We start from the raw sequence: 22,287 nt of genomic DNA, 5'->3' as shown, positions 1-22,287 counted from the left end.
GGTCATGACCGGAAAAACGAAGCCCCAACTAGCGGTTGAAATGAGCTTCCTCCAGAGGGTGGCTGGGCACTCCTTTAGAGATAGGGTGAAAAGCTCAGAGAGACTCCTGGATGCCTTCCTGGGAAGGTCTTCCAGGCATGTTTCGCTGGATGGAGGCTCCAGGGAATACCCAGGACACCCTGGAGAGACTGTCTCTCGTCTGGCTTGGGAACATCTCGGAGTTCCCCCAGAGGAGCTGGAGGAAGTTGCCGTGGGGAGAGGGAAGTCTGGACAACTTTTCTTAGACTCCTGCCCCTGTGATCCGGTGTTGGATAATCAGAAGAAAATGGATGGAAATGTATTTTTGTTTTGTTTTTTTCTATTGAAAGATTAGATTTTTTTTTTTTTAAGCGAACATTGACTAACTTGCCTACTTGACAAACCTTTAGTGGTTACTTTATCATTTGCACTTTGGCACCAATTAATTTAGTTTTCAAATGAGCTTCAAACTGAAGGCTCCATAGTTGCTGCTTGGACGATGGTCACATATCCCAAAATACCACATTCGCTGCGACCGAGTTTTTCAGAATTTTTTTTTGCCGGTGGTTTTAAGAAAAATTAAAAATTTTAGAGCACCCAGACAAATTTTCTTTAAAAGTTGACATCTGTTCGGAGGTTGTGTGGTGTCTGTTCAATGACAGGCGGGGATGACACCTTTATGAAATCGGGCGACAGCTAGCCGGCCACAGGGCAGAACGCTGGCAAACCAGCACCTCTTATTGGACAAAGTGTAAGTGTCTCCGGATGGCAGCCGCTCATATCAAGTGACACCAGTCGAGGAGCATATGAATAGCGGGCCACTCTACATGTCTGACAGCCACTTGACTGCCACCATATACACTCCTGACCACGTCAAAAATTTTCCCAAAAAATCGGGTGACGGATTCTGGCTGAAGATTCCTGTCATGCATTGCGGTGGCAGATGTATTTGTGACCGTAGCTTTAGATGTACTTTACAAGGACGCACCTGTTGGTGACAAACTGCATTGGGTGTCATGGAAGAACCTTCTAGATCTGAAAGATTGACCAGGCCAAAAAACCGAAGAACTGAAACAGAAATTTATATTTTGTAGTTTGAATTTTCTTTTTACTTTTTTTTTTTTTTTTGGGCGGCCTCAAGATAACCCAACTCTACTACTTTATAAAACAATTTTACTACTTACAGATGCCCCTAAAGGGTCGGCAAATGTTACAACTGAATAACAATTTAAAGAAACTCAGTTATTTGATGTCAATACAATGTATTTTTCAGGGCAAAAAGGGTCGCCCCGGAGATGATGGTAGTCCTGGTCCGAAAGGTCAAAAGGTGGGAATATTTTACCTTCTTCTGCGTTGAAGTTTATTTCTGCGATGTGTAAAGTTGAAATGTTTTCACAGGGTGAAGGCGGCCTTGGTGGACTTCCAGGTCGGGAAGGAGCAGAGGTGAGCAGAGCGCCAACAACTGAAACATTCCAACAAAAGTGTTTGTTTGCACCTGTGTGGTGATGTTCTTAATTCTTCTGTATGCAGGGAAAACCCGGATACAAAGGAGAAAAGGTATTGTCGAAGCCCTAATTTTTATTCCTCTTTAAGACTTTAACAATTAAAGTTTTGTAATTGTGTACTGCTAAAGTCCATGTTCATAAAACATTTTATTTCAAGACAAATCTTTCCATGGAGACAACAGTCATATACATAAAGCCAGTGCTAAAATCGAGTTACAAGAGTTAAATTATTTAAGTTATTGAAGTCTAAACTGAACGGTTTGCTCTCTTCCAGGGGGAGAGGGGAGAGTGTGGAACACCTGGAGTCAAAGGAGATAGAGTATGTTTTCCCATTATTACATTTTTTACGTTAATATTTTGCTGTTCTGTTCATTTTTATGTTATTCCCAATGATACATATGATTTTCAATGTTTTTCAAAAAGACTCTGTATCCATTTAGATCATTTTTATTCTCCTTGAAGGATCAGAATATTTGATGGTTGATATTTTTGCTTTTTTTAGGGTCCAGAAGGAAGTCTTGGTCCCAGAGGAAACCGTGGTCTTCAGGTCTAGACTTCAAATTCTTACAAAAGCTGATTTATTTATTTTTTATATTTATCAGTTTTGACTGTTTATATGATTTAGCAAGAAATCTAATGGTTTTAAACTATTTTTAGGGTCTACCTGGCCCAACTGGAGATATGGGACCTGAAGGTCTGATGGGTAAAAAAGTAAGTACACTCCATCCTTATACTACTTCATCAACATTTAAGCTGAACTGTCAGATCAGCTTGATTTTTTTCAGAAATTTTTTTGAATCTTGCTTCATTTTATTTATTACAAAGTATAGTTATTTTGGGGGGTTCCTTGGGTTGTGTTATGGTTTTTGCACTTTTGGCTTTTCCTTTAAGACCAGAAGAGTTTGGCTAATTTCATTCAGTTGAGTGGAAATGATTAAATACAAAATAAAAGTGAAGTAAGTAAATAAAAAAGGTTTGTTAATAATCCAAAGACCTATTAACTCAAGAAACGACTTTAACAGAAGGTGTCAGAATGGACCACACTTGAAGCGTGCGGTTGTCTAACAAAATACGACATGTTTAGTCTGCAAAGGTCAGCAAAACCTTTGTACTTCAGAGAACCATAGTGAGAGCTATGACCCAAGAATCCATTAAAACATTAGAGAACTTTCCAGCACATCAAAATGACTCCCAAGAGAGCAACAAGGATGCATTCAGGTCATAAAGAAGCAGACCAATGTGGAAAGAACCACAGACCCCATTGGGAGTTCAGGACTCAACAGTCAAAAAATTGACTTGACTAAAAAGATTCATATTAAACTTCAAAAAGATCAATGAGCAAAAATCACAAAGACTTTTCTCACATTTTACAAAGACTTGAATTATCTTCAAAACTTTTCACAAGTAGTCTGTGGACTGACGAGACAGAAAAGGAACTGTCTAGAACAAGGGTGTTGGAATCCAGGCCTCGAGGGAGGGGCGGTCTCCTACATGTTTTCTAAGCACACCTGATCCAGGGAATCAGCAGCAGATAAGGCAAGATTTCTGGAAAACCAGCTCAAGGCCTGGAGTTTGATTCCTCTGGTCTAAAAGGGGAATAACAGCATAGTGACAGTCAAACACGGCGGCGGTAGAGTGATGGTATGTAGCTGTTTTGCAGCTTCAGGACCTGTAAGACTTGTCTTCATAGATAAATCACCAAATTCTGGTCTCTATCAGAAAATTCTAAAAAAATATTGTTAATAAAGAATTATAAATAACTGTTACAGCCCGAATGGGCAGATCTGGCTCAAGTCTAGGTGGAAATTCAAAAATGCGACTATAACAAAAACTGCACCAGTGAGAAAAAGGAACACAGTTTATCAAATAAGGGAAACAAAGAAACGTTGTCCTGAAAAGCAAAAGGGGAAAACAATTGGTGTGCTGGTCCAAACAAAAAGAAAAACCTAAGAGATTGGAACCTTGGCCAAACATAAAATAAGTCAGGGAAACTGCTGACCCAGCCGTGTTGACCATCGGAGTCAGCGGGGGTGTCTAACCAAACTACCTGAAGAAAACCAAACAAAGCACGCAAACGAAGACTCCTAAGGTCCAACCCCAAACTAAAATAACAAAACCCAGCAGTCTAAGACTGCTGAGGACAAAGATGGTAAAAGAGAATGAAACAAACCAGCGTCACACCAACTAAGACCCAACCAGCTCCTCAGCCTGCTGATCTGCTCCCTGTCTGACTTGGTCTCCTCTGTCTTAAATAGCCAGAAGGTGTCAATGGAAAGTCCTTAAAGAATTAAAAAAATTCAGCACTAAAAAGAATAAGAACAATTCTAACACTACAATATTGAAGAGTCACTGTGAGTATTACAAATGTAATATTTCATTTTGTAATTGTTTCATTTATTGGCTAACCGTAGAACATTAGGCAAGAAAGGAGCCATACTACAGTTCTGTAAACTTTATCCTCAACCACAGCTATTACTTTACCTTTGCTTTTGTTAAATTTATCCAAACTTGATTTTTTTTTTTTGTTAAAATAATAAAGATGCAAATTTACATCGACACAATGTTTTAGGTAGAAGTTCATGGATGCAAATTTACACTCAACTGTACTTTTTGTTTTCAATCATAGCTAAAAAAAAACTTGTATTAGTTGAAGCAACACTAACAAAACTAACATCAGTCAACTGCCAACCTTTTACTTTAAGGTGCACTCAGACTGGATACATTTGGGTCACATAAAGTGAACCAGAGTTTGTTTTCCTGAGATAATCCGGAAGAATTTTTCCGTCTGAATACACCCAAGCATACCTTGACCCAGGACCATCTCTTTGACCCATCTTTCAAAGTGGTCTTGGTCTGTCCGGACATATACAATTAATTTCAAGCAGGGTCTGCCCTCGGCGTCTGCTAGAGGGGTTGTCAAATCCCAATTACTATAAATTATTGTTTTGGTTTTTTTACAGATTGACACAAAACTAATCTCATGCATTAATGAAAAAAGTAACTAAAAAACGTGCATAAAACAATTCAAAAGTTTGACGCAATCAAAATCTTTGTCCAGTGTTGCGCATCTTGGAGCTATTGGTGATGAGGAAGGATGTGGCGTTGTCATCGTTAATTCTTCTTTAAAACTTTGAAGGATGAAAAAAGAAAAGCAAGCCTTCAAGGACATCTTTTAGGGACAAAAAGAAGGAAGAGGAGGAAAATTATCTCAAAGCAGAAATTTTGTCTATTTATTTACATACAATTGCTTGGAAATTCACTCCCTACAGCATTTCAGTCAAAAAATACTGTTGTTTTTGGTCAAACAAGATGAAGGGCTGGGGATTCATTTTCTTTTTGTTTGTTTGTTTTTTGTTTTTTATCTTTAAACCTTCAACAAAAAAGATATTCTACTCTTTAACACTGGAGATGATTGTCTTAACCCTCGTGCTCTCTTACGGAGTCCAGATGAATGGCAAAATTTTTGACGATATTCTCAAGTAGTTATTAAGTTTTGAGAACGAAATTTAATAAATAGTTATTGCAACATATTCCAGACAGATACGTTTTTTTTCTGTTCTGGACAGTAGTGGTGGGGGTTGGGAGTCGCCATAATCCCTATTTGCCTAGGGCCCCATGCAGCCCAGGGCGGGGCCTGTTTTCAAGATTGATCTACCTAGATGGAGACAAAACGTCCTGGAACAGAACTTGTCAATGGCTCTTTAGAGTGTCTTTGTAAGTACAGTTCTGAAAACAAACAAGTTAATTATTTTGTCATTTATTTTTCTTTCTAAGTAGTTGTCAGGAACAAATTGCTCTCAGTGTGGTCTGTTCAGGGCCATTCAGAGTTCAACAAACGCAAACCTTGATGGCCTGTAACCTCTGCTCAAGTCGCATCAACATTTGGCCTTTGCAAGACACCGGATGCACAACCACTCGATGGATTATCAGAAAAATTTGGTCATTTTGCTGATAATCCAAGTTGTTTTTAAACACACTTCTCAACATTTTCATGAGCGTTTCTCGTGAAATATTAGTGTTGACTACTCTGGTATGTATGCAAGAATACACAAACTGTCAGCAGACAGGTGTCTCCTGAGGGCGAACGCAAAGAGCTGACTGCGGGAGAAAAAACAGCTCATCTGCACAAATGCAAAACTAGACACTTACAAGGAATGCCTCTGGCTTTTGAGAAAATGGTCCGATGATAGAAAGGTCCTTAGAGCTATGAAGTAAAAACAAAGTAATCATCACCAGTCAGAAGATTACAGGATGAGTTACAGGTACAGATATTCTTCATTGTTGTTTGTTGTGCTGTCATTAAATAATGTAAGAAAGGGCTCACCACAATTCCTCAGACACCTCTTAAAAGACTCAACTAAAGACTTCCAGGCGAGAAAACAGAAATGAACAAGGTATCAACAGTGTTGCTGCATGACTTCCTCACCAACATGTTATTAAGTGTGTAAAAAATGTTGGTAATGGCCTTGAGGACAAGAGGCAACAAAAACAAACAGTGTGCTGTCAGGATCTATAGGACCCACCAAGGTTTTTACAGGTTGTTTTTCCGACACAAAAAAGCTTTCTTCTGTCTGCGCGCTGAAGTGGAGGTTTCTGCTGTGAATCTGTCCTCAAACCTGACACAAGCAGGTGACCTCCATCACAGGCGCAGTGTTGTGAAAGATGAAATGTTTCTCTCGGCTGTTTGTGTGGGTTACTGTGAAGCTCTTCAGGGGGCATCAGAGAGGAGAGGACGAGTTCTTCTATTCAAAAGAATGCCTTTGAATGGACACACCCAAGAAATTTGGTTCTTTGTGTAAACTATTACTCATGGAGCGCTAACCACACAGTTGAGTGCATACTGACTTGTAGTCTTAATGCTTATACTTTATTATTACATGTACCAGTCTCCTATATGCCCACTAATTGAAACCACACATTAAGGTGGCTAACTCTTGAGCTATCTATGGTATATTGACGCTGGGAGTGGGCTCATCTGGACCCCACAAGACTGCACACTGAACTTTTTTTTCAATGATTTTAGATTTTCACTGGTATCCGTAGCAGACATGAAATCCTGTCCACCTTCATCTACATTTGTCATTGAATGGATAACACATCAATGTAATGCTTGGGTCATCTGGACCCCATAAGACGGGATAAAGGGTAATAGGGTTTGAAGAAGGGTTTCATTACTGGACTGACTCAAAAAAATGCCACACCTTGATACCTTTCTTTGAAAGTAAAGTTTTACACAGATTACAATCAAAGATGAACCTAGGAATTTAGTCCGCCGACGGTCAAATCTTGCTACTTCTCATTAAGAGATGGTATAACCTTCGTGCTCTCTATGGGGTCCAGATGACTCCATAAGAGAGCCCCAATACAGGCGAATGTATTCACAGTTTGAGGAGGCTTGGTGCGAAATGTCAAAGCGGCACAAATCTCGCAAATCTTCCTCCAATCCTTTTTTTATTTTTAGTTCTATTCTGATTCATAGCTGACTTGGTGTTGTATAATTCCTGCCAGATACACCATAATTATTAATTTCTCCCACATGATCACATTACAAATGGTCCCTGATTAGCAAATATTTAGTTAAACCACTCACTCACGCACACACTTACTTTGACCATACGTCTCAGGACTTTTAGGACTTTATGCCAAAAATGAGTCTACATCTGTTCAGGAGGAGAAACCAACAGTTGTAGGACTGGTAATGACCCGTTTCAAGGACATTTAAGAGTAAAAGTGGGGTTTAGTCTTTTCTCTGGCAGAGCTGACGATCATATCTATGACTTAATAACTGTTGTTTGAAAACCTGAAGTATGAGGTCAAGTCAACAGTTTAAGAAGCTGATCAAAAGCCTAAAGATTCAAGAAAAATGATCACAGCCTTTTTCTGAGAATAGCTTACAGTAAATATCACACGCTTCACGAAGCTGACATTTAAACGCTTCGGATCAAATTCATCTAACACTGGCATAAATAACATCACAAATGTCACGTACCTCTACACTGATAATCAGGTGACTGTACATATGAACACTTATTTGTTAGCTACGATCTACTGCCGCCGTGACATTTCAGAGCTTCTGAAGTGCCTCATCTGTTATTACCTTGTCAGCTTATTTGTCTGTTCCCACTTTTTAAGCCTCTTCTCCCGTGTCATACCTGCCAATTCCACCACAAGCACACACTTCCCACCAAGTGCTCGCCTCCTAATTATTTTGGAAGAATGTTCATGTTAATGGTCTGGCTGTCACCCTATATCACCTGAATAGCAGGCTAATGTCTGGCTCTAAGCATTGTCCTAACTTGCTAGAAAGGGCAAGAGAAAGGGGGGAAAAATTGTCGGTATGTACCTACCAGCGTTTCCACACCCGTCTCAGACTTCCTTTGTGCCCCCCTGCTGAACACAAATGCTACGATTTACAGCTTTGTAGGTGAAAAAAACAGTGATTTGCACAAATTAGGTCTGAACTAAAGGGATCCACTTGGAAACAGCTGATTTGAACCAATCGGGTTAGAAGGTCTTTATCTCCAGCAAATCCTACACTGTTTATCAAAGGCTTACGTAAAGCAGTTTACACACATCCCGGTCTTTTCATTTTATAGGGGGAAAGGGGACTTCCTGGGCCACCTGGAATCCAAGGAGAGACGGGGATTGGTCTTCCGGGGCCCAAGGTAGAGTTGTTGATGCTTCTGTTGTGGAAAGTATAGAACATAATAACCGGCTTTTATGTCTCCCTTCGTCGGAACATTCCTTGCTTTCGCCAGGGTGATGTCGGTTTCCAGGGGCAACCGGGGCCTCCTGGTCCTCCAGGAATTGGTGAATCTGGACCACCGGTGAGTTGGAGGAGCATAGACCAACCAACATCGATTTAGGTTCCACGAGAAACCATGTAATTGTTTCATTCAAGGCTTAGCCTTAGACTCATTCAAGGAGTCTATGCAACAATTAATGCTTTTATTTTGTTAGAGGAAGGTTGAAACTTTGTTTTTTTTTACTGAACAGAACATACGTTTTTGTGGTATGGTTTAACCCTTTAACATCTGAGGTGTCACCGGTGACTAGGGCTGCCACAATTATTTTAATAGTCTACTAATCACTGATTATTTTTTCAGATTAGTCGCCTAATCGGGTCAAAGTGGATGTAAAGCACACATCTTAACCATCATTAGCTTTAAAGTAACTACAAATAAAGACAATTAAGATGATAGTTTATTAAACTTTCAATGAATCCTGCAGCCTCCGTCCTTCATTAGGTTCTGGTATTAAAACAAGATTAAATCAGATGAAGTCGGCATCTGAAACAAGGAACTATTTTTCACAAAGGATAAAGTTTTGACTCAAATATTTAAAAAAAAAAAAAACATTTTTGGTTCTGAACACTCACAATTTTAACTTTACTACACTCTGACTCCATATAATATAAAGTAACGACTAATCGACTATTAAATTAGTATATTTTTGGCAGCCCTACCGTGACACTTAAACACAAAAACTTCAACATACTGTAACTTTTCAACCGTCAACGCGATCAACGTAATTCCAGCAAATTGTGCCGCTTCTCTCCTTCAAATCAATTGAAAAGTTACAGTATATCAAAGAAAATAAACAGTGGAGTTCTGGTGTTAAAGGGTTAAAATGGAAGAGTGTGAATACTTTTCACAGCATTGATTGACACACAAACCTCAAACTATTTTCATCTAATTCAAGAAAAGTTTTTTTTTTTTATCTTTTAAGACTAATGCACACTTTTTGTACTACTTAGGGACCTCAAGGGCCTCAAGGAGCTCCAGGGGAGCGAGGACAAATAGGGGAAGGTCTACCTGGGCCGAAGGTGAGTCTGTACCAAAGCTGTTCTCGGTTTTCCTTTAGAAAATAATGACATATCCTTTTAATTTTTGATGTTACGTCCATATTCACACTGCTGGAGCAAAAGGTATTGCTTTACCAACACATATGGAGATCTAATGTAATCTAATGTAATGTAAAGGATTCTCTTGAGGATTCCTGTTGGCAATCAGACTTTGTTGTGACTAAAAAACTAACCCGTTCAGAGAAAGAAACTAGACACTTAAGCGATTCAGAGAAGATTTCTGCTTTTTCTCAAACTCACCTGCTCAATAAGTCAAGATAGTCGTTACCACACCTACAAAAACAATTCATTTCCTGCAAGTTTGACTCTTTCTCTGATCATAGACTTCTAGTGGTTGCTGATATGTTCACATTTACAGTGTTAATGAGATTTTCACAGTTGGCGCGCTGTTCGTGGTAAAATTACCTTCCCACACACAAAATATCTGTCGCACCTCATTTGAAACTTTATTTGATTAATTAGGTTTTGCATTTGCTAATTTTTCAATGTACTGGATCAGAATTAAAGGACACAAAAAAGGAACTACCGGTAATTGACTCACTACTGGATAATTGCTCTTAATGAATCTGGTAGCAACATAAAAACATGAATAATTTCACTATTTCTTGCTTATATAATAAAGTTATATTTAAAAAAAATTACCAATACAAAGAATAGTGCTTCATGAATATATGAAAATACTAATAAATTAATGTATCTGAATGATGTTAAACGGGGCTAATAAGAATAAGAAACAAAAACAGTAAAACATTTTAAATACAATGACACCAAATGTTAACAAAACAAAAAAATAAGAATGGTAAAATGATTTAACTGCATTAAACAAAGTGTATCCAGTTTTAAATACTTACTTATTTAAAGTTGAAAGAATGCTACATCATCATAGCTTTAACGATAACTTTTAGTTCAAAGCAAATTTGCCTGATTGCACTGTAGTCATGCTAAAATTATCTTTTAATCTTAAAGAAATAAAATAGATTCTAAATGCTAATTATTTAATCAAATATGATAAACTAGCGGAACAACATTAACCCTTGAACACCAGAACTTTCACAGATGTACAGAAAATAACAAACGCTCTTTAAGCTACTATAACTATTTCACTGTTTTTACGCAGTTATAGTAATTCCAATGGAATTGAATACAGATCAAAGCAGCTTTGTGCTAGCTCTACGGTAGTGCTGTATATTGGAGCAAAACTGTCCATCTCCAAGTCAAAATCTGTTGGGTTACGAAAATTGCATTAACACTCGGCTACTGTAATATGTTGTATTTCAGCACAAAGCTGCTTTTCTCAGCTTCAGAACCCGTTAGAATTAAGATAATTGTCTTAACACCATACTGCTATAAAGTGTTGTATCTCAGCACAAAGCAACCTTTCTCCGGTTTAGAATCTGCTATGTTACGATAATTGCGTAAACATTTTACTACTTTAAAAACCCTAAATCAGCTTTTGTGGGGCTTTAAAAAGTACTTTTTGTTGTTCATTGCCAAATAAAAAAAACCAACTTACATTTAATTGTTTAATTCTTGAAAATATAGACAAAAAGCGCCTGTGTGCTGCCCCCTACAGGTTTAAACAACGTATTACAGTTTAGTGTCATGATTGGTCAAACCATTTAAGGGCTACATCATGATCTGCAGCTCCAGTAGTGACAAAAGTCCTGTTCCCAGCTCCACCCCTCTGACTGGATTTTCACCTTTAAGGAGTTGTTTCTCAGCTTAGGAATCAATTTGATAATTGCGTAAAGATTTTACTACTGTAAAATGTTGTATCTCGGCGAGAAGATCATTTTCTCTGCTTCAGAATCTGTTGAGTTAAGATAATTAGTTAAATATTTTACTATGTTGCATCTTTGCGTAAAGCTACTTTTCTCCACTTTAGAATCCATTGGGTTATTATAATTGCGTAAATGGTTTTAAGGGTTATGCTAATTCAAAAACGTTAACACTGGAGTTAAAGCTTCGATGTTAAAGTGTTGAATCTAAGCTAAATGGATTTATAGTAAATTAAATAAAAATGCTAAACATATCAATCATGTAAAACCATCTATCTGGTGCAAACTAATTTTATATTAGCAATGTCAACCATGCTAGTTATAGGTGTGCAGTCAGGGCAGCCCTTTTTACTGTATCAAATACATATTTTAAATTAGTAATTAGCTGGAATGTGACAAAGCCACTGCATAAATTAGCATGTTTTAGCTAACTTTACATAAAGAACAGGTTACATAAGTTAGCATTTTTCCTGTTGACACTAAATAGCAGTTTTACATAAATGGGCAGAAATCCAGTAAAGCTGCATCATTTTCAGCCTTTGAGTAAATTTACTCATAAAGTGAAATCCCAACACTTTCAGTGTGCCCTTATCGCTTTAGCCTCGGGGCACGCTTGTCTCTTCTCGTTTTCCCTCATTCTCTGTTAGCAGACTCTGCTGTAGACTTGCAGGTGGTGTTCCTGCTCTACAGCAGCGTTCATTACACATCATGTTCGGACAAGCTTTGGATTCACAGGAGCTCAGCTGCTTAACCCCTTTACCCCGCCGCATTAGCATGTTTGAGCTAGCATAAAAATGTAGCGCTCATATGATTAGGAAACAAGGATGAAGCTTTTTGATTAATTGCTAAATAAATATAAGAATCCTGTCCAAATACTTTTTATCTAACAGCTTAACTTCTTGTGTTCCAAGAACTATTTTCTGAAAAAACAAACCATTTTATAGAAACCCAAATGGAAACCCATGTTTATGGAGCCTTAATTAATTAACTGTGATTGCAGAGTCAACACTTGTTATCTGCATTTATCAGATGGTGTTGCTCAAAGCCCTGGGATTCAGGGAATTCTGGGGGTTTATAGGACAAATCGACATATGGACCGGAGAAATTGAACCACCATTCACTCCCAACTTCTGACCCACAGCAGATATGAGCTAACATTAGAGCATGGCCGCTGGTTAATATTGATCGTCCTGTTCTCCACCAGCATGCCACAAATCTGTGCATCCAGATTGAGCACTGCGTATATTTCTGCTGACTCATTTTAGATGTTTCATGACAAAACCTTTATTCAACTGAACCTGGAGCCAAAGATGTACAAACTTAAGCAAGTTTCTTTAACTTCGGAAGAACAAACAAATAAAGCAATCGTTGAAAGACAAGTACGAAATTGGCTTTGAAATATTAAAGTGTTTAGATGAAAACGCAAAAGCCTCTAGATAAATTACACTGACTTGTTATTGATTGTAAAATTGTTAAGGCAAAAGCTTTAGTTGTAAAGATAGAAATGTATTTTTCCATTTTTTTTTAATGACTACCAACATAAAGCTTGACCGAAAACAAAAATGGACTAAAAAAAAATCTTGAAATCATTCCCAAAGGGGATTTGGTTGGTAATGTTAAGAAGAATTCTGCTGAAATCTCATCTAAATATACTAGACGATTTACACAACCTTGGAAATGTATTTTTTTATTTTTTTTGCTGCTGTGATCGTTCTGTTCCGTAAAGCTGTAGGAACTGTCCTGGGAGTAGGTAGCATGTAGAGGTGTGTATCGGCAAGATTGTTGCAATACATATCGCAATACACATGTCACACTACAATACATATCACAATATATCTCAAGACAGTACCACAAACAATATTTTACTTTTTTTTATTATTATTTTGACTCAGAAAAAAGTGTAATTTGAACATGAATACACCTTTCACATATATAATTTTTTTTAACAAGCAGAACAATCAGCTCTGCAGTTGTATCTCATATATAAGTTGCTTTTAACCAAACTAATTCACAGTGCTTTTCTTTTGGTAATTTAATAAATATTTCTTCAACACTCAACGTTGTCTGATTTTCACAATAAAATATTTTTCAGCATAGAAAAAAAAAAACCCTCAATGACTAAATGTGTCATAACCAATAAGGTTAAGATGCTTAATTTCATGAACCGCAGCACTCTTGGTGAGACTGTATCCATGTCTGGTCAGTTTGCAAAATCATTGAAGAGCTTATTGTAAATAGAATTTATTCCAGTCAATCATGCTGTCAGAACTGGCATGCACTGTTGAAGTAAAGGGAAAAGTAAACTAAAACCTACTCAGTATTCAAAAAGAAACAAACCTCCAACACACTGTAGGGCTCCTAAAAAACACACATTACAGATCACTTTTGGGTTTGGAAGCAGCAATTGAGCTACTTTGAAGAGTCAAAATGCCAGCAGACATTACCTTTTCATTGGCCCCCAATGCATTTTCTTATTTATTTCAAAAGATGTTTTTCCACATCAACATTTCACGATGGTGTTGCTATACGGTATCCCCTTGACCTCATTGTCTCACACACTCCCTCTCTCACATCTGACATTTATTGCTGTTCCAAAATCTAAACAGAAGCCCAAGTTGTGATTGTGCTTTCTCAGCTGCAGATCCAAAACTGTGGAATGACCTGCCAGTGTTCATCCTGTTAAATGACACAAAAGCACATCCGTTCTCATTGGCTTTTGTCACCCTAAGTTGTTGATTTCATACCATACCAAAACCTCCAGATCTGGAGACTGATATTTAAGAAGGCTGTGCTGTAGTATACAATACTCCTCATTTAACTTCTCATGACAATCACTTTCTTCAGAGAGGAACGAGCAAAACGAGGTCTGTCCATGCTGTGTAGCGGATACCATGACAATGCGATGCAGCTTCGTTATAAATTGTTCTGCTTTTTGTTAAAAAAAAAAAACAAAAAACAAAAAAACAATTTATTTTTTTTAAATAGAACAGGATCAAAAGTTCTAATAAATAACTGACTATTCAATTATGTCACAAATGACTATGAAATAAGAATAGATAATGCTCTTCCAGGTTAACAGACTTCCCAGAAGCAATCATCCTATGTGAAAATTAGATTAACACAATAAAAATATAACAGGATTGAAAATTCTAACAATAATTGATTTAATAATTTATTATTTTGTAAATGACAATGGAATAAGCGTGATAATGCTCTTTCAGGCGGGCATTATCAGACATGAACGAACTTCACGAAAGCAATCGTCGTATGTGAAACTGAGAAGAATGCAATAAAGAAATATGACAGGGTTGAAAGTTCTAATAATTGATCAATGAATCATTTTTTTTGTAAAACCATGAAATAAGCAGGATAATGCTCTTCCAGGTGAGCATTATCAGGCATGAACAAACTTAACAGAACCAGTCAACCTATGTGAAACTGAAATTAATACAATAAAAAAAAATATAACTGGATTGAAAGTTCTAATAACTGATTTTTTTTTTTGTAAAACCATGGAATAGGCAGGATAATTCTCTTCCAGGTGTGCATTATCAGACATGTACAAACTTTACGGAAGCAATCGTCCTACACCAAAACAAGATTAATGTGATAAAAAAATATATACCAGGATTGAAAGTTGTAATATTTGATTTATTTTTTTTGCAAATTACCATGGAATAAATGGGATAATGCTCTTCCAAGTGAGCATTATCAGGCAGGAACAAACTTAACTGAAGTAATCGTTCTATGTGAAACTGAGATTAATGCAATAAAAAATATAACAGGATTCAAAGTTCTAATAAATTATTTTTTAATATTTAATTTTTGTAACGACCATGGTATAAGCGGGATAATGCCCTTCCAGGTGAGCATTTTTTAGACATGAACAAACTTCACATAAGCAATCGTCCTACGCAAAAACAAGATTAACGTGATACAAAAATGTATATATAGCAGGATTGAAAGTCCTAATATTTGATTTAATATTGAGTTTTTTGGTAAATTATCATGGAATAATTAGGATAATTATTTTCCAGGTGAGCATTATCAGACATGAACAAACTTCACATAAGCAATCGTCCTACGCAAAAACCAGATTATCGTGGTACAAAAATGTATAAATAGCAGGATTGAAAGTTCTAATATTTGATTTAATATTGAGTTTTTTGGTAAATTATCATGCAATAAGCAGGATAATTATTTTCCAGGTGAGCATTATCAGACATGAGTGAACTTCATGGAAGTAATCACCTTACTCGACAACAAAATTAACTCGATGTAAACAAAAAAGCATGCTAAAATTTCTATAATTAATTTATAGCGATTAATGCGATATTTTGACACACCTAATATTATTATTACTAATATTAATTATTGAAATTGTTTACATTTTTCTTCAAAGCCAAAGAGCTACAATAGAAGATTAAAAGATCAACATGTGGTTCTGGAATGTCAGGTTGCAGTCCCTTGGTTTATACTATACTTGCTAAACCTATACTGAAGGATACCTAATATAATAAACTTTAAGTGTACTACTTTTTGCTAACCTTTTTTATGTTTAAAAAGTCTTTGTTTAAACTTGAAGATTTAGTGAAAATAACTCTCAAAGTTTATTATTAGGCACCGCTGGAGGTTCTTTTGCTCTTACTGAACAGAATTCATGCAGAAAACCTCTCTGAGTCGCATTCAACGCTGCATGACTTATTTTCGGAGTCTCTTAAAGTGTTTGTAGCTTTTCTTACATCCACCCTTTTGCTGCATATGGTCTTAACTTCTCCATCGCTGTCACACGTTTGATGTTTCAAAAAACATCTCTTTCTGCCTTCGCTAGGGTGAACGAGGCTTGGAGGGGCCGCGGGGGCCCAGAGGACAGCCGGGCGCCGGAATCAAAGGAGACAAGGTAGAGTACAGAGAGGCTATAAACGAGGCGCCCTGCCTTCACAAAGGCACGAGGAGAAAGCTTTTGTAGGAAAAGGCCAAAAGTTGCCACAGCCACAGATAAATGCTTTGAGCGTGGTGTTTTATAGGAGGTCGTCGTCTCCGGGTGATGAATCAGGGTCAGAGCTTGGTGGCGTAGGAGGAATGCAGTTTTATAGTTCGTTCTGATGAATGTGGGAAAGTAAACGCTCAGACTGAAAGGAGAAGATTGGTCAGAATGCAGATCGACAAATCTGAGATTTCCTGGACATGTCTCACACATTTTTTTTTCAAAATAAAAGCAAATTTGTCAGTTTTTTTAGCCTATTAAACATGTCTGGGCAGAGATCTCCCTTCAGCCCTGCAGCGAGGTTCACTACAGGAAGTATTTCAGAGCAGAAAAGGAAAAACGCCCATTGGGTTTTTACAGATGAAATAACATGCAAATTGAAAAGCAAAACATTATCTACTTACTGTACTCAGAGACATTTTATTGCGCCGATTCATTCATGTGATGCAAAACAGCTGAAACGCACCGCCTCTTGGCAGATCCTCGCCTGCAGCTGGGTGCTTTCCACCAGTCATAAATCATGAAATCCTCTCAGCTGGCATTTAAGTGTGACGCATCATTTTGCCATTGAGGTTTATTTGACATTATCACCGTTAACCTTCATTCTTTTTTGCCGTCTTTAGGGGGATTTTGGCCCTCCAGGACTTCCGGGGCTCATTGGCCTCCCAGGAGTTGGCATACAAGGAGAGAAGGCAGGTCCACAAATCCTAAAGTTGACCTTTGATGGAGCCATTTCACTATTAAAATTTTGTTCAGGACGGACACTTTCTCTCAAACTATTTGTTGATTCTTCTTCTCCACATTTGAAACACTTTTTAAACAACTTCTACCTTTGTGAAATCGAGAAAGAGATTCTAAAGCCTCGTTTTCACAGATTTGTGCGATCCAACCCGGTATTTTGAGCGTTTTCATTATTAAATGGACTGAAGCATACCATTTTTGGACCCCGTTGGTTGTAAGTCCATAGAAAAATGGAGCGGTCCAGTTAGCATGGAGCTAACATTGAAATTTGTCATTACTTCTCTGCACGCAGTCTTCTCTCAAGCAACAATAAATGCTTCATATGCATGCCGTTTCACAAACCAAGCGGAAAATATTAGCTGCTGGAGGACTTCCATAGTTACCATGACAACGCGACGCACCGCATTTTAAACAGCCCGCTTTTGTAGAAAATATTTAAACTTTAAAAATATAACAGGAGTGAAGGTATAATTATTTCATTAATATTTATATTTTTCCTTAACAGCCATGATATGAGCAGTATAATGCTATAAAACCATCTGATGCAAAAATGAGATTAAGACAATAAAAAACGATAATGCGAGATTATAATGCAGTAATTTGATGGCCCCAAATTTACTATTATTATACTTAATCTATGCTAAAAGTGAGACAGTATACTTGAAGTTTGCTTTTTTCCCAGTACTTTCTATGTATTTTAAACTTAAAATGTTCCAATTTGCATGATCCGTAGTAGACTTGCTGTACTTATACTTAAATATACTTAACAAAATAAACCTTAAGTGTACCATTTTTTGCTAAGGGGTAGCAGACGCTTTAAGAAGGCAGCAGATTCATTAAGACATGTGACTAAAGTGACCTTTACATGAGTTAGATGAATGTGGTGGAGAAAATCTGTTAGTTTTTCAAAATAAAACTCCGGTCAGAATCAGAAAAAAAATAAAAAAGATGTAAGTCGTGCATTCTGTTTTTTTTTGTTTTTCGCGACCCGGTACTAAGTTGTGAGAGTAAGTATTGGCAAGAATCTGGCAATACGATACGTATCACCACACTGCACTGTGATACATATCGCAATACATCCCAAGACTGTACCAATTTTTCACTTTTTTTCTTAAAAAGTATGACTTAGAAAACAAAACTATGTCATACTAAGTAGTACATGTCTTATAACAACAAAAAACGCGAGGCTAACTGAACCGATTCTTGCGAAATCTTGTTGTTCTTGTGCGATGCAGCACTGCTCAAAGTGTGCTGCCAAGTAGCGGTCAAGAGTTTATGCGGAAAGCAAAAGTAAGACGCTGAAGGATGCTCACGAATAGTTAATTAAATATTGTCTCGTCGACATTTTAAATCAATAAAAGTATTGCCAAATAAAATTTCGCGATATATCGCCGAATCGATTTCACCCCTACTAAGTTGGGGTTGGTCTACATGACTCAAATGAGTCATGGTGGTGTGTTCTTTCACTACTTTGTACACCATATTTTGTAGAGCTGTCTGAATGTACAATTCCAAAAAAAAAGTCTGTATACAGACCACAATGCAATCCATTTGAATGATTTTAATGTGACAAAATGTATTTAAATTAATCTTTTATAAACTACCCAAGTTTTCATCACCACAACACAGTGGATTCATAAACAGTCTTCGTAAAATGCTTGTATTTATTAGTTTTTTACTTCAGGAAATTTACTTCATTTTAGGTGTTTTAGAAAAAAAAGTAGTAAGCATGTTGTTCGAATTGCTTTTAAAATCCAGGGACATAGATACTATATACATCTTCAAACTCTACCTACTGCTACAAAAATGAGTCTCCATTCAAGAGTCTTCCCCTCACATAATTGACTTATCAAGTCCCTGAAGAGTCTCTTTTCTCAGACAGACATAAACATTTTCAGACTTTCCTCTCTTGTTTAAATAAATCAACAGCCAATTAGGACGCAGAACATATTGTGGTGTTTAGAGGAAAAAAGTATGCATAATAGTGCAAAATATAGCAGTATAGTTATAATATAGCTCCATTTTCATTTGAATAAACTCAACTTTTTGCATTAAAACTAAGCAAGTATATGGTCCATATACATTTGTAGAAGCTGTCTATGGTTCGATTGGGTTCAAAGCATTAGCCAACACTGAAAATAGTGTTAAATTTCTCTTTTTTCCTCTGCATCGTCTCACTCATCACCCTCATTTATCTAGCAGGTTGCATAACCCCACATGCACAACAGGTGCAGATGGTTTTCTGCTGACAGCTGAGCCAAAGATCACTCCCCTGATATCAAAACACCAGTTAATTACTGTCAAAATACGGTTCTAGTCCACTGTTCACCGACGTGTGGAGGAGGAGGGGGGCGCTGAGCTGGATTGGTTAAAAACCAAAGTAATTGCAAAACGACTTGACCTTAGAAACTCCCTGAAATAAACCCGAGAAGAACACCTCCACCTGATTACAACACCCCAAACTGTGGCAGAGTATGTCGTAAGTAGAGCAAGATGCATATTATTGAAAGCACTATATATTACAAAAAAGAAGGTACGACCCACGATTTAAATCTGGGGTAAGGACTGCTTATGTTGCCCTAGAAAAAAGTCTGATGATAAACACTGAAAATAACCAAGAGCGTAACGTTTCTGCTCAGGTCTGATAGATTTATCTTCACAGGGAACCGAAGGCCCAAGAGGTCCACCGGGGAGCAGAGGCCCACCAGGAGAGGGAATGCCCGGACCCAAGGTTTGTGCTATCAAAGCCCACTTCCTGCAGCTGTCAGACAGCAACATCGAACTCATTTGTTGACCTAAATGAGAGCCGTACTGTAAGCTAAGATTCCACCTCTGTGTTTGTTCAGTTTAGATGGAAGCTGAAGTCTTCCCTCATTAGGACGAATGTAAAACAGTCTTTCACTTTGGCTGTAGTTTATTTACAGTGGGTTGTTTTACATTCCTTAATTTCATGATTTTGTTGAAAAATTTAAGGGCATATTGATACTTTTGTTGTTTTAAGACACTTTTGTTCTAGTCTTTGTATTGGAAGTAAAAGTCTGTAGGATCTAAGGCACGTGTGTCAAAGTTAAGGCCCGGGGGCGAGTAATTATATCCAGCCCTCCAGATCATTCTATTTTATTGTTATTATTAGCCCGATGTTATCTTGCTCTGATTTTTGACTTGTATAATTTCAGCAAAATATATTTTTACAGAGAGTAAATATTGAAAGTTATTTAAGGTTTAAGTTGATTTATTCAGGAATAATATTCCTGTCTTTTTATTATTAATATCTATGTTAAAAAGTTACAGTTTTAAAGTTTTAAAAATTGGCATTATGCTAGCTTTTTGGACTATTTTTGGCATTTACTACGATTATTTTTAGGCTGTTTTGTTGTTTAGCTAACGGCTACATGCTAGCTGGTTTGGCCAATTTAGGCTTTTTTTTTTTGTTTGTTTTTCGGATATTTTGAAGTTTAGCTATTTTTTTCGGCTACATGCTAGCTATTTTTGGCAAATTTAGGCTTTTTTTCTTAGTTTTTTAGGAAATTTTGAAGTTTAGCTATTTTTGTTCGGCTACATGCTAGCTATTTTTGGCTAATTTAGGCTTTTTTTCTTAGTTTTCTTGGGCTGTTTTGCTGCTTAGCTAACATTTCGGCTACATCCTAGTTATTTTTGGCAAATTTAGGCCTTTTTTTTAGTTTGTTAGGAAATTTGGAAGTTTAGCTATTTTTTCAGCTACATGCTAGCTGTTTTTGGCTAATTTAGGCTTTTTTTCTTAGTTTTTTTAGGCTGTTTTGGTGTTTAATTTACATTTCGGCTACATACTCACTGTTTTGGCCAATTTAGGTTTTTGTTTTAGTTTTTTAGGATATTCTAAAATGTTGCTATATTTTCAGTTATATGCTAGCTGTTTTGGCTAACCTCTTTTTTTTTTTTATGTTTTTGGATTTTGGCCCCCTGTGCGATTGAGTTGGACACCCTTGATCTAAGGGGACATGTAAAGGATTAAATAGAGTACAGGTGTGGCTTACAGCTCGTTTTAGGCTTGCACGGACACCTTAAGGGAAAATGGAACTTGTGATTGTTGTGTATCGCAAAGTATTTGGAAGTGGTATGCATTTATGCTGTAGTATGGTGCCCTTATGCCAATCAAGTCATTAGTAACTCACTAACGATTATTGTAGTAGTCAATAAGTCAAAGATTTTTTTTTTCCTGATTAGTCAACCATTGTTTATTATGTAAATGGGAAGCCTCACCAACACTTTATTTTGAAGATTTGTTTACTTCCAGTGACAGTAGTGCTTTATGCTTAGTTTTAGTCTATAAACTTAAAATCCAACATCATTCTGCATGAGATTGGAAAAGATTACACCCATTCTCCAATAATAAGATGTGGGTAAAAATGATGTTGAGTACAGAGAGGAAGAAGACTCCCGTTTCAGGTTCTAGTGAATGGATACTATCTTCTTCTTCTTCTATGGTTGAGGAAGGGCTAAACTGCCTCCAAAACTTTCTGTTGTGCTTTGCAATTCATAAATGACTGGTAGTTACTATAATCATTTAGACTGAGAAAACAAACAAAAAAAAAGTTGTGTAGACAATACAAAGTTAGAGTTGACTATTTTTTTCAATTGATTAGTCAACAACGCTGTTCACATACTGTGCACACAGGATACATAGGTGACCATAGGTTGTCGCAAAGTAACTACGTTCCGATTGTCTGATCTCCACATTTTTTAAGCTGTCTTCACTCTGAACAGGATTCACACAGCAGAGGAATCTAGATTAAAGTCAATGTACAGACACAATCAGAGGTCCTATGGTGTGTTTTAAGCGTGGGACCTCCCCAATTAAAAAATCTGAACTTTGGCACTAAAAAAAAGACACATCAACCAAACGGGGACTCTGCTTTGACCACATGACATGTTCAATGAGGCTATCAGCAGGTGGAGTCCAATACTAACAGAAAGTGGTCGTTCTGGTCCTGAACTTCACAACTTTTTTATTGTTGTCTCTTATTTTTATCAAGACAACAATAAAAAAAAAATCTCTAATTAAAGTTGTATTTATTTCTTTTACCTCCTCAGACAAATGTGGGACAGCAAATCATTAAAATAAGTCACTTTTTTCTGCCCAGAATGGGAGCTTATTTTCCAGAGAAAGAAGAAAAAAAAGTCATAATTTTTGGATGATTTTTTTGGGTAAAATAACCTATTGTTTTTGCTTTGATTGACATTTCTTGAAAATTGTGCTGTTTTTTCCTGACAGGGAGATCAAGGGCTGCCAGGTGAGGTTGGCGCTCAGGGAGAAAGAGGAGCCGGCGAGCCTGGAGCGAAGGTGTGTTTTGAGATTTTGATCAAAACCCTCATCTGATCGTCGGGTGTTAATGATTTTTAGTCAACAAACTGACA

General features: G+C 37.1%; 1 protein-coding gene across 3 annotated transcripts in view; it reads left to right on the top strand.

The window, feature by feature from the left end:
- The window catches only part of LOC112160106 (collagen alpha-1(XXVIII) chain), a gene marked incomplete at its 3' end in the record, with an annotated part of 45,282 nt that overhangs the window by 11,991 nt on the left and 11,004 nt on the right, over nt 1-22,287 (top strand). For all 3 annotated transcript variants that reach the window (XM_024294476.1, XM_024294477.1, XM_024294474.1), the window contains 13 exon segments: nt 1,292-1,345; nt 1,417-1,461; nt 1,549-1,575; nt 1,798-1,842; nt 2,026-2,070; nt 2,181-2,234; nt 8,120-8,188; nt 8,282-8,350; nt 9,280-9,348; nt 15,997-16,065; nt 16,776-16,844; nt 19,556-19,624; nt 22,145-22,213. In XM_024294476.1, coding sequence (XP_024150244.1) covers nt 1,292-1,345; nt 1,417-1,461; nt 1,549-1,575; nt 1,798-1,842; nt 2,026-2,070; nt 2,181-2,234; nt 8,120-8,188; nt 8,282-8,350; nt 9,280-9,348; nt 15,997-16,065; nt 16,776-16,844; nt 19,556-19,624; nt 22,145-22,213 — 753 coding nt within the window.

The sequence above is a fragment of the Oryzias melastigma genome, linkage group LG2, assembly GCF_002922805.2.
Source record: "Oryzias melastigma strain HK-1 linkage group LG2, ASM292280v2, whole genome shotgun sequence".
Taxonomy (NCBI): Eukaryota; Metazoa; Chordata; class Actinopteri; order Beloniformes; family Adrianichthyidae; genus Oryzias; species Oryzias melastigma.
Note: the sequence above shows the minus strand (reverse complement) of the source record. Positions and strands in the feature narration are given on the sequence as shown.